This window comes from Phalacrocorax carbo, chromosome 3 (assembly GCF_963921805.1).
Source record: "Phalacrocorax carbo chromosome 3, bPhaCar2.1, whole genome shotgun sequence".
Taxonomy (NCBI): Eukaryota; Metazoa; Chordata; class Aves; order Suliformes; family Phalacrocoracidae; genus Phalacrocorax; species Phalacrocorax carbo.
Genome location: NC_087515.1, coordinates 125,205,088 through 125,218,389, shown reverse-complemented (window position 1 = coordinate 125,218,389; position 13,302 = coordinate 125,205,088). Strand labels below are relative to the sequence as shown.

At 39.9% G+C, this 13,302-nt stretch overlaps 1 protein-coding gene across 9 annotated transcripts in view; it reads left to right on the top strand.

The window, feature by feature from the left end:
* Positions 1-13,302, top strand: part of PKHD1 (PKHD1 ciliary IPT domain containing fibrocystin/polyductin) — a 277,474-nt gene that overhangs the window by 186,003 nt on the left and 78,169 nt on the right. For 8 of the 9 annotated variants that reach the window (XM_064448230.1, XM_064448231.1, XM_064448232.1 and 5 more), the window contains 5 exons: positions 1,587-1,741; positions 3,655-3,807; positions 4,160-5,038; positions 6,178-6,340; positions 9,928-10,088. In XM_064448230.1, the coding sequence (XP_064304300.1) occupies positions 1,587-1,741; positions 3,655-3,807; positions 4,160-5,038; positions 6,178-6,340; positions 9,928-10,088 (1,511 nt within the window). Of the gene's footprint in view, positions 1-1,586; positions 1,742-3,654; positions 3,808-4,159; positions 5,039-6,177; positions 6,341-9,927; positions 10,089-11,330; positions 11,381-13,302 lie in introns of all 9 variants that reach the window. The other variant, XM_064448234.1, reaches the window with a different exon arrangement.

Here is a 13,302-nt window from a genome sequence, read left to right as displayed (position 1 = left end):
CTTTCAAAAAGAAAGATTTTTTTAAAAAGGAATTGTTTATTTACTTACAGCGAAAACCTAAATTAGTATTTCAACAGATTGACATCTTAGATGCTCTCTTCTATTTACTGATTCCTCTCATTAGACTTTGAAATGCAAGAGTCAAAAGAGTTATATTTGGGTCCACAAGATGTGAATTATTATTGGTTTGTATGCCTGGAAGCGGACTTAAGATTCAACTTAAGTTTAACCTAGTATGGGTTGCATGTGAACTGTCAAAAATCCCAAACACATGCCACAATTATTCTTACTCTGTGTGGTTCTGCTTCCTCTTTGCCAGTGCATTTATCCTTGAACAATACAAAGTTCTCAGTCGCATTAACACTTTCCTGCTGTTTCAGAAGCTGCCCAGTGCTTCCTCTAAGAAAAAAAAAAAAAAAAAAAAAAGTTTTGATAAACTTCTCTACTGAGTGTTCACGGGTGCTGAGGCAGGAAGTACTCATCTTAAGGCTACTCATCTTTGAAAAATACTGTGAGAAGAGACACTAGGAAAACTTGGTGGCGTAGCTTGCCAGTTCCATCCCTTTAGGACTTCCCTTCCTTCATTTCTGTCACATTTGAGTGCATGGTGAGGCATTCTCTGAATCCATTCAATGGTCTCTTGCCTCAACAATTGCCTGAGGAGTGTAGAGCATGCCGTGGCCAGCACCAGTCACCCTTTGGGTGTTTATCAAATATATATAAACACTGATGATTATTAATTTTTGTTTTATTAAATGCTTTTATTTGCTGTATATAAAGCTAAAAAATTCCTGAGCTACAAATATAGCTTTGAATGCAAAGGGACTTCTTCAGTTCAAGATTAAAACAGACAAATGTAGGGGTCTGTGTGAAATGTTAAAAAAGGTGATCAAGCTCCCATTCAAGCCAGTGGAGTTGTAGGTGCTGGAGCCGAGAGGGCTATTCAGCTTCCAAGGAGAGGGTCCAGGTACCTAACCAGAGTTTTTGGGCTCAGCTGAGGTGCCTTTAGGCTCATCTGAGATGTCTTTGAATCCCCTCCATGGCTTATACCTCTGTCTCCAGGCACTCTCCATGACCAAGTCCTATCGTATCTACCAGCAGATGTCTTAGATATCCTGGGACATCTCAAACAGCAACAGGTGCTCACGTTTAGGCAATCAAATCCTGCTCCACATGCCCAATTCAGGGAGACATGAATTGTCTTCCACACACTACTGACTGTACCAATCGACTATACTGGAAGCTTAAATGCCAAGTGTGCACAGACATACTCCTACACGTGGACACCTACATTTTGGTGTCTAAGCCCAAAGCTGACTTTCAGCTATGTAGGATATTTCTGGCACCAGAAATGGTCTGACGCATCTTTGGTAGGAAACTTACTTGAGCCCTGCAACTCTGTACTGGAACTCTACAGCTTGTTAATCTCTGTTTTTGAGAAAGCCCTAAAGGGGCTTTTCCTAGAGCTTTGCCAGCGGATTCTTTCTGAGGTCTGCCTAGGCAAGACTGCCATTCATTTTTTAGGAAATCTATGAGTATAACTTCTGTAAATTTAATGACATTGACTTAATATCTTGGCGTTACAGGATTTTTGTGGAGGATGAAGTGGATTGGAATCATGGTGGAGGTATTGTGATTAGCTCTTCCTCTTATGAAGCCCACCAAGCTGAAGTAGTTACACTTAAAGAAGTCAATGGTCATAGCATAAGAATTCATGAACGCCTTCTGCACAGGCATATTGGTAAGGAATTTGTCTTTCCATTTGAGGGTTTTCATCTGAAGCATTGACTTTTCATTTCAGATCGCACCAACATCAATTCTACTTTATTGAGGTATCTTTATTTCTTTCTCCATATGCTTTTTTCCTCATTATTTTGATACTGCAAATGTGATGTTCAGAATTACACAGAATAGCTGATTCTAACATGAATTTCTGGGAATAGAATTAATGAAGTGCTGAAAATTTAGGAAAACGTCCTGGTGTTTCATGTTTGAAGTAGAACTGGTTAATAGAGAGAGAAGTTACTGAAATTTTAAAGGGAAAAAATAACTGCAGTGTTTTTTAGGTCGTTTACACAATTTCTGTGGTGGGTCAAAACCTGAAAAATTTAAAAATCCATTTTGCAAAACAATTAGGCTCACTGAGTTTCAAGTGCAAAATTTTATCACCTCCATAGCATAAAACTAAGGTATTTATAATCGAATATGTAACTAAACATAAACTCTGTATATAGCTGTGTTTCCTATGTAGATTACATGGGATTTGTCTTTAACTGGAAAAAGAGATGCACTTTTGATAATTAATTTAATTTTATTTCAGCCTATAAAGTAAATTTATTATAATCTCTTTAACAAAAATAAAATAATTGTTATTAACAGGTCAAGTTCTGAAGCTCCAAAATGGGGATTTTTCCTATGCATAGCAATATTTTTTAAATGCACTTTATTCAAGCTAGTAGGCACAGATGTTGGTATGACGGTTAAAAAGGTTCACAAATACTGTGTGTTTTAAATGGCTATACCTGTGCTAGTAAACACAGCTTCACTTGGAGCTGAGCCCTGTTCGCAGTTACTCATAGTGTTAATCGATAGTAGCCTCCATGGCACAATTTTGTACGACAATTGCATTTTAAAAAATATGCAGTTCAAAGGACAGAACGTCTAGACCCCATTTCCAGTAGTTTACTCATGGCCTTTCTTTTTTGTGAGGGAAGGAAGAAACCTGCCAGTCAGTCGCAGGGCCAGAGAACAGTTCTTAACCTATTTTCTTAGCTAATGTAGATATAGTAAATGTATCCTGAGACAAAATGATTACATACACATTGAGAACTGCAGCAGTTGTTAGATATAGCTGGGGAAAAGAAAAAGAAAAGATCTGATGGGAGAATTAAGAGCTACGTAAATAATGGGATTCACCTGGGCAAATGTAGGTATCTGCAGTAAATGTTCACACAAGAGCTAGTCACTCTCAGTTCCCTTGATAATCGAAGCAGAAAAATACATACTGCTCACTTGTATTTCATCTCCCCCTAAAGCAGATTTATAAAATAGATAACAAATTGCACTTGAGAATTGCCTATTGCTCTCCACTGTACAGAAAAACAGCTGGGATAACTAAATCATATTTGTAGATATCTAAAGTCACCTGAAATTTATTCCAAGCTAGAAATCTGCATAAACTCTCTCCAAAGCCTCATTTAGAATGACTTTGTTTAGAAAACACACACAACCAAGACTCTGTAGAAAACTGTTTTTTAACATTGTCATTGGTCTGAGCCTAACAAGACTTCACGGAGACCAGCTCTGCAGTGTACTGAAGAATAACTCCAGCTCATGTAGTTTAGAAAAAATGAAGTGTGAATTGGTTCATTGATTTGGCATTTGCACACCACAGGGAAAATATTTAGCACCTTCTTTTTCTAAAAGCGAAATATGTTGGTTAAATATAAGCGCATGGTGAATATTTGATGGGCAGGTGGCCTTTCTGATTTGGTGTTGATGCATATAGATTGTGCTGGAGGAAAAACACACCTGAATGTCAGTGCAGATTTTGTAGAGAAACTGTGCATAAGCTGTCAGGCTTTATGTCCCTCAAAGCACTGGTTTATAGGTATGATGGACACTTATCACATTTTCCTTCTTGAAACTCCCCAGGGCATTTCCATGACACAGAAGATGGTAGACACATCCCTTTGGCTGCAGAGGTTGGACTCCTAACACGGAATGTACAGATCAAGTCTGATGTGGCTTGCACTGGGAGGATGCTGGTGGGACATTTTACAGACTCCAGCGGGACAGAGTTTGAAGGTAGTTGAGATTCACCTGTCCTCATCAACCAGACCAGATCTGAGCAAGAAAGCACTGTCTAACAACAGATGTATCCATTCACATGTGCTATGCAATTCTAATCAAACTGCGACTGCGCGCCATGTATGAAACATGAGCACTAATGGAATATATTTTAGGAGGGGCTGTTCTGTGGTTAGTTGGGTTTTACTATAACTTTATATATATTGGTGAACAAATACCCATTACTGTCAATACACTGACAAAGATTGCCTGCTATTACATGCCTGAGCACTGTGTAAATGGGTGTTATTCTTATCAGTTCTTAGGTAATTTTGTAAGCTTTTATTTTACTTCAGTTATCTCATTGCAGGTGTCCTTCAACTCTTAAATACTGAATTTTTGAACTTTGGGCCTCCTCAGCTTTCTGCCATTGAATTCAGGAATATATCCCAACAGTCCTCGGTGGTGTCCTCCAGCATTAATGGTAGTTGTGGAGTTGGCATTAAAGCAGTCATGAGCAACTGGATCTTGTTGCGTGATAACATGGTGTTCAACACAGTTGGACATGGCATTGATTTGGAAGGGCAAAATAATTCTCTCAACAGGAACCTTGTTATTCTGAGCAGGCAACCAGAAGGCTTATTAAACTGGGTTGCTGGCATCAAGGTGAACCTTGCCATTGGTGTCTCCCTCTGTGGCAATGCTGTGGCAGGATCTGAGCGAATTGGCTTCCATATCAGGGGCCAAGAGTGTTTGCCAGATGGAGAGTATTGCAGTGAAAACGTGGCCCATTCAAGTCTCCATGGTATTCATCTGTACCAGGGAGATGGATTTCAGACCTGCACTAGAATCACAGGTTTTCTGTCCTATAAGAATTATGATTATGGTGTCATGTTCCACCTTGGAAGCAGCGTCGTCATGGACAATGTGGTGCTGGTGGACAACACTGTGGGTCTCATGCCAGTAGTGTACTGTCTCCGTGACAAACAACGCCACACAGGGAAAAGATTCATAGAACTTAGAAATTCTGCCATTGTCGCAACAAGTTCAACTTTTGACTGCATCAGAGATAGGATCAAGCCTCACTCAGCTGATCTAACAGCCAAGGATCGACCACCATACTACCCTCTAAGAGGCCGCATTGGGATTTTATGGCCTACGTTTACCACTGCTCCAAACCAAAGGCCAGATAACCCATGGCACAAAACCGGGCATTGTTCAAAAGTCCTGGGACTCATGAAGCTGAAAGGTCAGTCTTCCATGTCCTCTGGCCAGACTATTCTGTCACTGTTTTTTCTTGACTAATGATGTTTTTTTCAGTTGAAGCTGCAGCCTTCCACACCCACAAATGGATGTGGTGGGGAAATCCAAGCCTCCGTGGGATTAATAACAGAAAACTTCTTCAGTTCAATGCAGTTTAATTAAAAAAATGTATTTGGTATTTTCCACTTTCTGAATTATATAATTATGTCGTGTCCTAATATATATATTTTACCCCAAACATGCCTGATCTTTGTGCTATCTATTTTTCTACTTGATTCATCTCTCTGATTTACGGTTAGCTCTAGCTAAATAAAGATACCAACTTCGAGAAGTTAATAGCACACTTTGCATAGAAATGTAAAAAACACAGAATTTACGCAGAACATAATGACTACAGCTGGACAGAAACAGTGATGGCTTTTACTGTTATAAGGGATTGCACAGAGATATAAAAGTCAGTTATGTATCCCATGTCTTTGGTTCAAATGTATTTTACAGTCCCCAGAGTAATATTTGCATACATCAGAACTTAGCTGGTTGCCATGGTGGGATCTAAATACTTCACAGTTTTTCATCTCTTTATCCCTCAGTGCTATCTACTTCTGTAAGAAAATACATTATCTTCTTTTTTACTGAAGAATAAGGGAGACAGAGAAAGACAAATACACTTGCCCAGGGTGTCACAGAAAATTTGTGGCACTTTGTAGGGACTTTGTAGATCCACAAGGGTTCAGTGCCACAGCCAAGCATGTGTCACCAGGCACAGCTCATCCTATATTAACCATCCAAGTCAGGTTGTCATTAAACTGGTTCTTACTGATTCAAATGAAAACTTATTAATCACTCCTGCTTTTGTTTCTTGCTCACTATTTCCTTTTATTTCGTTTCCTATGGATATGACTTGGTTTGCGTCAACTTAAGATAGAATGGCTATGGAATATTTTAAAGCCAACTGAAGATCTACGATCAATGCTATTAGTCTGATTTAAAAATTATTTGTGTGTGTATATATATATATAGGGGAGCAATTTAACATTGAAAATGTCATAGAACAGAGCCTTTCCCTCTCTAGTTCTGACACTCCTCTAACCACTTCTCCTCGCTTGATCTCTTAATCCCTGGCAGAAGTCATCTTTACTGGTTTTACAAAGAGCTGCTACAGTGAAGACAGGGATGTCTGCATCATGTCAAATGCTGACCATTTAGGCATCACGCCTCTTATCACAGCGGAGAGATCAAGGATGTTACATGTCAATGAGAACGACAAGTTCTACTTTCATCCAACAAGGTAATATGTTTCATTTTGCACTCTCTTTTTTAATGGTTTGTGCAAAAATATATAAAAGCACCTACATTTTTAGGACTATCCTCACCTCTTTATCTGCTGTCTTTTCGTATTGCCTTGTATTGTACTGTCAAAGAGTTTAAGCAATTGGATTAGACTGGATGTCTAGCTGCACAGCAGTCCCATTCTTTGTCTCTGTCTCTGCTCTTGTACTGCTCCTGTCTGGCAAAAATGAACAAGCTCAGACATCAAACAAACACACACAAAACAACCTCAAATCCAGAAAAAAAGAAAAAAAGGAAAGAAAAAAACCCAAATCCCAAACTTAGTTTAGGGTAATTTTTTAAAATTTGAGGTTCAGATTCCATCAAGGTACATCTCCAGACCAAACCTCTTGGATTTCCCTTTTTACTGACATTTGTATAACAAAACAAGGCTCACATATCCCATTTCTTAAAACTCCATCCTGAGCATCTCAGACTTCTCAGCCCCAGGCTTCAGAAAATGTCAGGGCTTCCAGCAAAAAACCCTGAGACAGGGAATGTCCTTTTGGTCGGAGAAGCGGAGCTTGATTTTTGCCTGCGAGATCACATCAGAAACGTTGATCAGTACCAGGCAGGCTGTGAGATGTCAGATGATTGCCAGAACTGCTGCTGCTGCCCAGGGAGAATATCATCTATGTGTGGGGGAACATGGAGGAGGGAGGGGAGGGCTTCATCTGTAACCTTAAGTCACTACTGGTTTCAGTAGTTTAAACATACCACCTCCAATGGAAACCACATGCCTATTTATTTATTATAACCAGTGAACACAATACAGAGGCTATGTCAGGAAAGCCTTGAAGTAGCAAAAAAATCCAGCATGGACTCCACTTGCCAGTCAAAAATAATTGGATGTGTCCCACACTGCTATGTTTAGAGCCCCTCCAGCCTTCTGCCAGAATTTTTATTTTATTCTACATTTTTGCTTTTTGCTCTGGGCATTAGTTTGTGTGTAGATTTCTGAGACCTGTCCAGATTGTCAGCTCACATTATGTTTCACTCTCGTATCCATCCCACAATATTATGCTATTAGTGAGCTGCTGAACACACGGTCCACTGCAAGAGCTGGTGATTTTCAAGCATGATGAATGCACTTGGATTCCTGAATGCTTTCTTAGTAGTCTAGTAAACCTCTGAGAGAGGTTACTTCTCTCAGCGCTCCTTGTGCATTATCTGCGTGCATATATTTAATCCACCTTTGCAACTGCTGAGCTTGATCCAGGCTGTAGCTGCATTGTTCTGCTTCAGCATCCTGAAGGGATATCTTGATGGATATGTCCTGTCAGAGAGAAGGTGAGCATTGCCTTAGAGCAAGAGAGGAGAAACATCAGGGAATATGGCAAGACTTTGCTTATACCACTGGTAGACCTAACCAGCCAAAATGCTGGATCTTCTGAGAGATGTTCAAGAATTCAATTAGACATCAGGATCAGAGGAGGTATCTTTGTTCTCCACGTCTTTTGAGTTGTGTTGGCTGGGGGCATTGGGCCATTTGTTTTTCTGCCCTTATTGTAAATCTCTGCCTATATCTGTTTGCTGCCTTCAAAATGTCAATAATTGGGTTTTTCCAACACGAGCCCAAGAAATTCTTAGTTTTCTCCAAGAATTAATGTATATCCATGTAGCAATCTGTAGATATTTCCATGGACTTGGCTGAATTACAAGTAATTATATCTCATTATATTTTGTAATAGGAGTGATATGGCCCGTTGGCTAGTTCCTTTAAGATTTGTTAAACCTTTAGTCAAAATGCGGTTAAAAGTACTTAAGATCCTCAACATTAGATTCAGCTCACTACACTTCAGTTATCCAGAAATTAGACATGTAATCTAAAGAAGACACTAAACTCAATCTTTAGTCAATAGAGACCCTTGCCTAGGAAATGATTCATCTCAACTGTCCTATGTAACTCTCAAGTGAGGTGAGTTCCCCTCCAACAAACCTGCCCTGCTGCAGGTGGAAGCCAGCCTTTAATGATCTACGTATAATTTTGTAGGTTTTTCTGGCTGTTTCAACTTAAAATTTCCTCCTGCGAGTATACTGATGATAAAATTGGGTAAATGTATTTGAAAGTTATAGGTATTTTGCTGAGGTACATTATCATGCCATTCAAAAAGAGCTTTGTTCTATTTTGGACTAACGCTCTGTAACTCTCTTCCCTTACTAGTCTTATTTTCAAAGTATGGTTTAATTCTATTTTTAGGATCTGAACCTGTCATTAGAAAGAGAGAAATAGCTATTCATTGTCTGGGAGACAGTACTGGTTGAGTAATAACTTACTACTAGTTATTTGTGATTGGGTGATGAAACCCTAGCTCAGGCGTAGCTTTGAGGTGAGATCCATGTATACTTCACTTTAAGCCCATCAAAACCACCAAAATTACATTGAATCTCCAAACCCAGGTTTTTTTATTAGAACAGAAATTAGGACAATAATCTTTTTAGATCCAGTTCCAAACACCTGCATATGAAAGCAAAAAAACTAACAAACAAAAGAGGTTTATAAACACATTAATCCTTTTGCGCTGTGTCCTATTAGAATGGGTTTTGCTTTCAAGTTTGCTTCTACTCTAGCAATGTTAAGTGGCTCCTTGACCAGCAACAAACTTCTCTGAATTCCTATCAGAACTTTCTCTGTTTAAAATGTGTGCTCCCTACTGGCTCCCTCTCTCATACTTTCCACCACTTCACCTTCCTTCATGCTTTCTCCTGCATAAGCTTGGTTGCCCGTGGGAAGGTGCAATTTTCTGACCCTTCGGAGGGCTCCCCCATTCCAGAGTGCAATGGTCAGGACAAGGCAAACAGGTACTGCTGGGCAGCCAGTGCTTTTTAACAAAATACTATGTAAACCACACACCAATCTGTAAGCAAAAAATAACTAGTCCATCACCCGGTAGATATGAAGAGCAATGTCTTCACCATATCATCACTGCATACTGCAGCAGAGATATTCCTGGTCGCTTGGTGTGATAGCAGTCAGTACACATTTCCCTTTCACTCAGCAGCTACAGGCTTCATCTGTCATTGGTCAAAAATTAATGGCATATGGATACTGATAGTTGCATCACTGCAGTTCCTCAAATCAGGAAATCCAAGAGGGAACCAGAGGTATTCAGCTGCAACTTTATAGCTGGCTCTAAGGACCAAGACTGGTCCACGTAAATCCCAGGGAGAAGGAGATTTGGGGATAGAAGTTATTCTGGAAATAAGATTATTTTCTCTGTCCAAACCCAGCCAACATTTGGAGAGGGAGGATGCTGATTTGTCTTTTTTGGCAGTTTGGATGCAAACATGCCACAATGTAAAAATTGCTACAGAATTTTTTTACAGACTATTCCAAACCTTGACTGATATGCTTAGGTTCCATTTATTTTTGCTTATTTTACATTTTTTTCTTTTCTTGGCCATGTAAATTCACATAGTAAATACCAAGACATTATATGTATGTGCAGAAGTGTTTGTTGCTGGTGTAAATAAATTGCAAACTACAGCACAGTATTTTTCTTTTGCTCTCTTCTTCACCATAACTTTGCCTCTCCTGCCTGTCAGTGTACTGACCTCTGAAGACACCATGTTCTCTGAAAAGAAATGCAAAGGCTCAAGAAAGGCCCTTTTCAAGGATTTGGATGGAGGTATCCTGGACCTAGAACCACCTGTTTCTGTTTTCCCAAAGTCAGAATTTGAATGGACACAGTTCTATTTGCAAGCCGGTAAGTACCTCTGCTCTCTGGAGTGTTTGCAAAGTCATGCATACATTTGACCTATGAGATGGGGGGTTACACCAGGCTTTCATTGAGACCAACACCTGAGGTTGAGATGGTGGTGGTCCCAGATTGTATGATACCTTTCCAGGATGGATGTAGTGGATTACAGTGTAGAAGTCTGGGAGGCCTCATTGTACATTTCTGTGTCCCCCAGTGCCTCTCCGCCTTCTTACATAATCAAGTCACCTGGCATCCTTAGCCCCTTTAGGGTTTAAATCATTAATTTTAAGACCAGAGCAGAACTTACCTCCTCTGAGATCATTAAGTAAGACATACCATGTAAGTGCTATTTAAGTGCAAAATAATAACAATAATTGGCCCGGAGAGGATTTTCATCCATATCCCACTGAGGAGATAATCAAGCTGAAAACCCACTCCAGAAGTTTAAAGACCCCTCTCTCTGGTTTAAAAAGGCCCATTCTGCTCGGTAACCACTTTCTGAAGGTTCACACAGCAAGGCTCCATTCTCATCCTGATTAAAACTCTGCTCTCTGATTCCAAATAAACTCTTTAATTACAATTAGCGTTTCCTGTGCCTGCTGCTGATGGCGGCCATTTTGCTGAAAAGGCGCATCATTTGTGACTCCAGCGGTATGGGAGACTGATGGAAGGGACTGTAATTAATCCTGTTTTCCATCCCACTCTAAAACAGATTAAACACGAGAAGAACTTTAATCTTTAAACAAAATGCCTAATGTGTATCCAGTAAAGGCTTTTCCTCTAAGGATCCCGCTCTAACCGGCTGCTTACAAGGCTGATTAATGTGTTGTCTAGATGCAAACACACTGATTTTTACTCTACCTTTTCTGCCCTGATTATGAATCACATGCAAGTGCTAATACCTTAGCAGTATTACCACTTAGCACCTGCATATTAATCTATACATACTTTTGCATACAGAACCTGGATTTTATTTCGATTCGCATCTTTTTTAGCACACCCTGGCACAGTCATACACATGCCAAGAATCCCCACCATCTAAACTGCACTGGCAGTGCAACCTACACTCCACAGGGTTTATCTCCTTGAGTAATGGAGGCGACAGCATATGGTAAATGCTGCCTGCCTCTGAGGCTATAACAAAATTGCTCTGTTTTCTTCTTGCTGCCCAAATATGAACGAGGATTTTTCCCCCTCCCTTCACAACTGTGTTTTTAATTCCTCTGTATTTCTCATTGTGACCTGCAGTTCCTTTCATCTTGAGGTTGACATTTGGAAAGGCACAGCTTGATGCTAAGGTGAATTCATGGTCGTCATCTTCCCTTCTCTCCCCCCTCCTTCTCCCTCTTGAAAGTTGTAGCACTGAACATTTTGCACAGTGCAATGCAGGCTCCGATGCTAGAAAATAGGAGAAAATGCTCACCTTTCCCACTGCCATAAAGCTGTGGGGCCACACTTCCCCTTGGCGTGCAAGTGCTTCCAGGCCAGTGAAGATGGTGGTGTTATGATGCTGTTGAGCAGAATTGGGCCCTTGGAGTTCTACCTTTCTGAATCCATATGAGCATTTGGTACCTATGTTATCTGGGTGGTCAAAACCCACCTGCTAATCCTCTCATCTGCACATCCACCTGGTACCCTGTTAAACCTGAGTAATTCTGACCACCTCCAGCAGCTTTATCAAAGCACTGCAACACCGTGGTTAGTGCTGCTAGCCTGACTAAGCACAGAAACAGGAGATAGATAGTCTTTTCAGGTAGCTACACAACATCCTTGCCTCTTCCACAGTTCAGCGACACGTTGATTTGAGACTCAAAAGCTCTGTCTTCCCACATCCTTTTAATTGTACCTTCATCCATATGCATGTATATTCTCACTTTAAGCTTCCCACTTGGACAGTCAGCTTGAAGTTATTGGCCCTCAGCCATTTCTAGATATTCTGATTACTCCAGGGGGAGGAAAACAAAACACTCAATGTACATCAGGGACACGAAAGCCAAGAAGTTTTTCCAGAAGAATACTGTAGGGAAGAGCCTGTGAGAGCCATAACTGGGGCACAGTGGATCATTCAGTAAGATATTAATATTTCTGAATTTATATGATATCTTTTATTGAAGGTGCCATCAATAGAGAATACTTATATTACTTGTTTATATGTGTGTGCATGTACGCAATAGGCAAGGCTGGACCGATTAACTTACTGAGTCCTGCCCACTGCAGATGGGCAGTAGCAAGCCATGCAATGTATATTTAATAATGTACCCACTTATTTTTTCTCTTGTCTTCCTGTGTGCCTGATCTTTCACCTCCTGTGTTAGCACTTTGGGTCATAGACTAGGTCATTTTATTGTGGCTTTCTGTAGAAGCAGAGTTGTTCACGTAAAACTGAAGTTTTAGTTTTCCAGATAAACCATAGAATTCAGAAAAAAAAACCGAAGAGGCAACAGAGCCAAGATTTTTGTTATGATTATTATTCTAAGAAAAGAAAAAGGAGCAACAATAAAAGTAGTTTTGAGTCAAACAAAGCATAATCATTTTTTATTCTAAGAGAACTTTTTTAATTTTAAATATAATACCACACAAGTTTAGAATGAAATGTTTTCCAAACCCTCCCCCCAAATAATTTATGAGAAATTTTCACAATATCATTTTTCAAATTATCCAAAACAATTTAATGAGTTTAACATGAATTTGTAATTATTTTAATCTCTTTGAGCTGCCATTTTTGGATGACAAAATGTTTTTCTCCCAAAACTCATCTCTATATGAAACCTCTTAGAAAAGAGCTTGAGGCCAGGCCTGGAGCACTAAATGGTATCACGATACAGGAAATATGAGAATCACAAGTTGTACAGCAGAATTAGCTATAAACATGAGTGTGCCTAGCTGAGGAATGAAGGATAAGTGAACAGTCTGTGCACTCAGCTGATTTCTGTGTCCAGGTTAAAACCCCTATTCCATGAAGGAGCCGTTTGCTGGCTATCTGCAATACTTACAGGACTCTGTTATCATACTGCCTCATGACAATGTCTGCAACCCAACCATAGCCAGCTCCCAGAGATGCCTAAGTTTGTTTTCTTCCCTTGGTGGAAACTTTTCCAACTCTCATGTTTCTTATTTTTCATATGCTCATAAAACAACTGTTCATATGCTCACAAAACTGCTGACTCGTATTCAACTTGTTGTCCACCAGGACCCCAGGCCCTTTTTAGCAAGGCTTCTC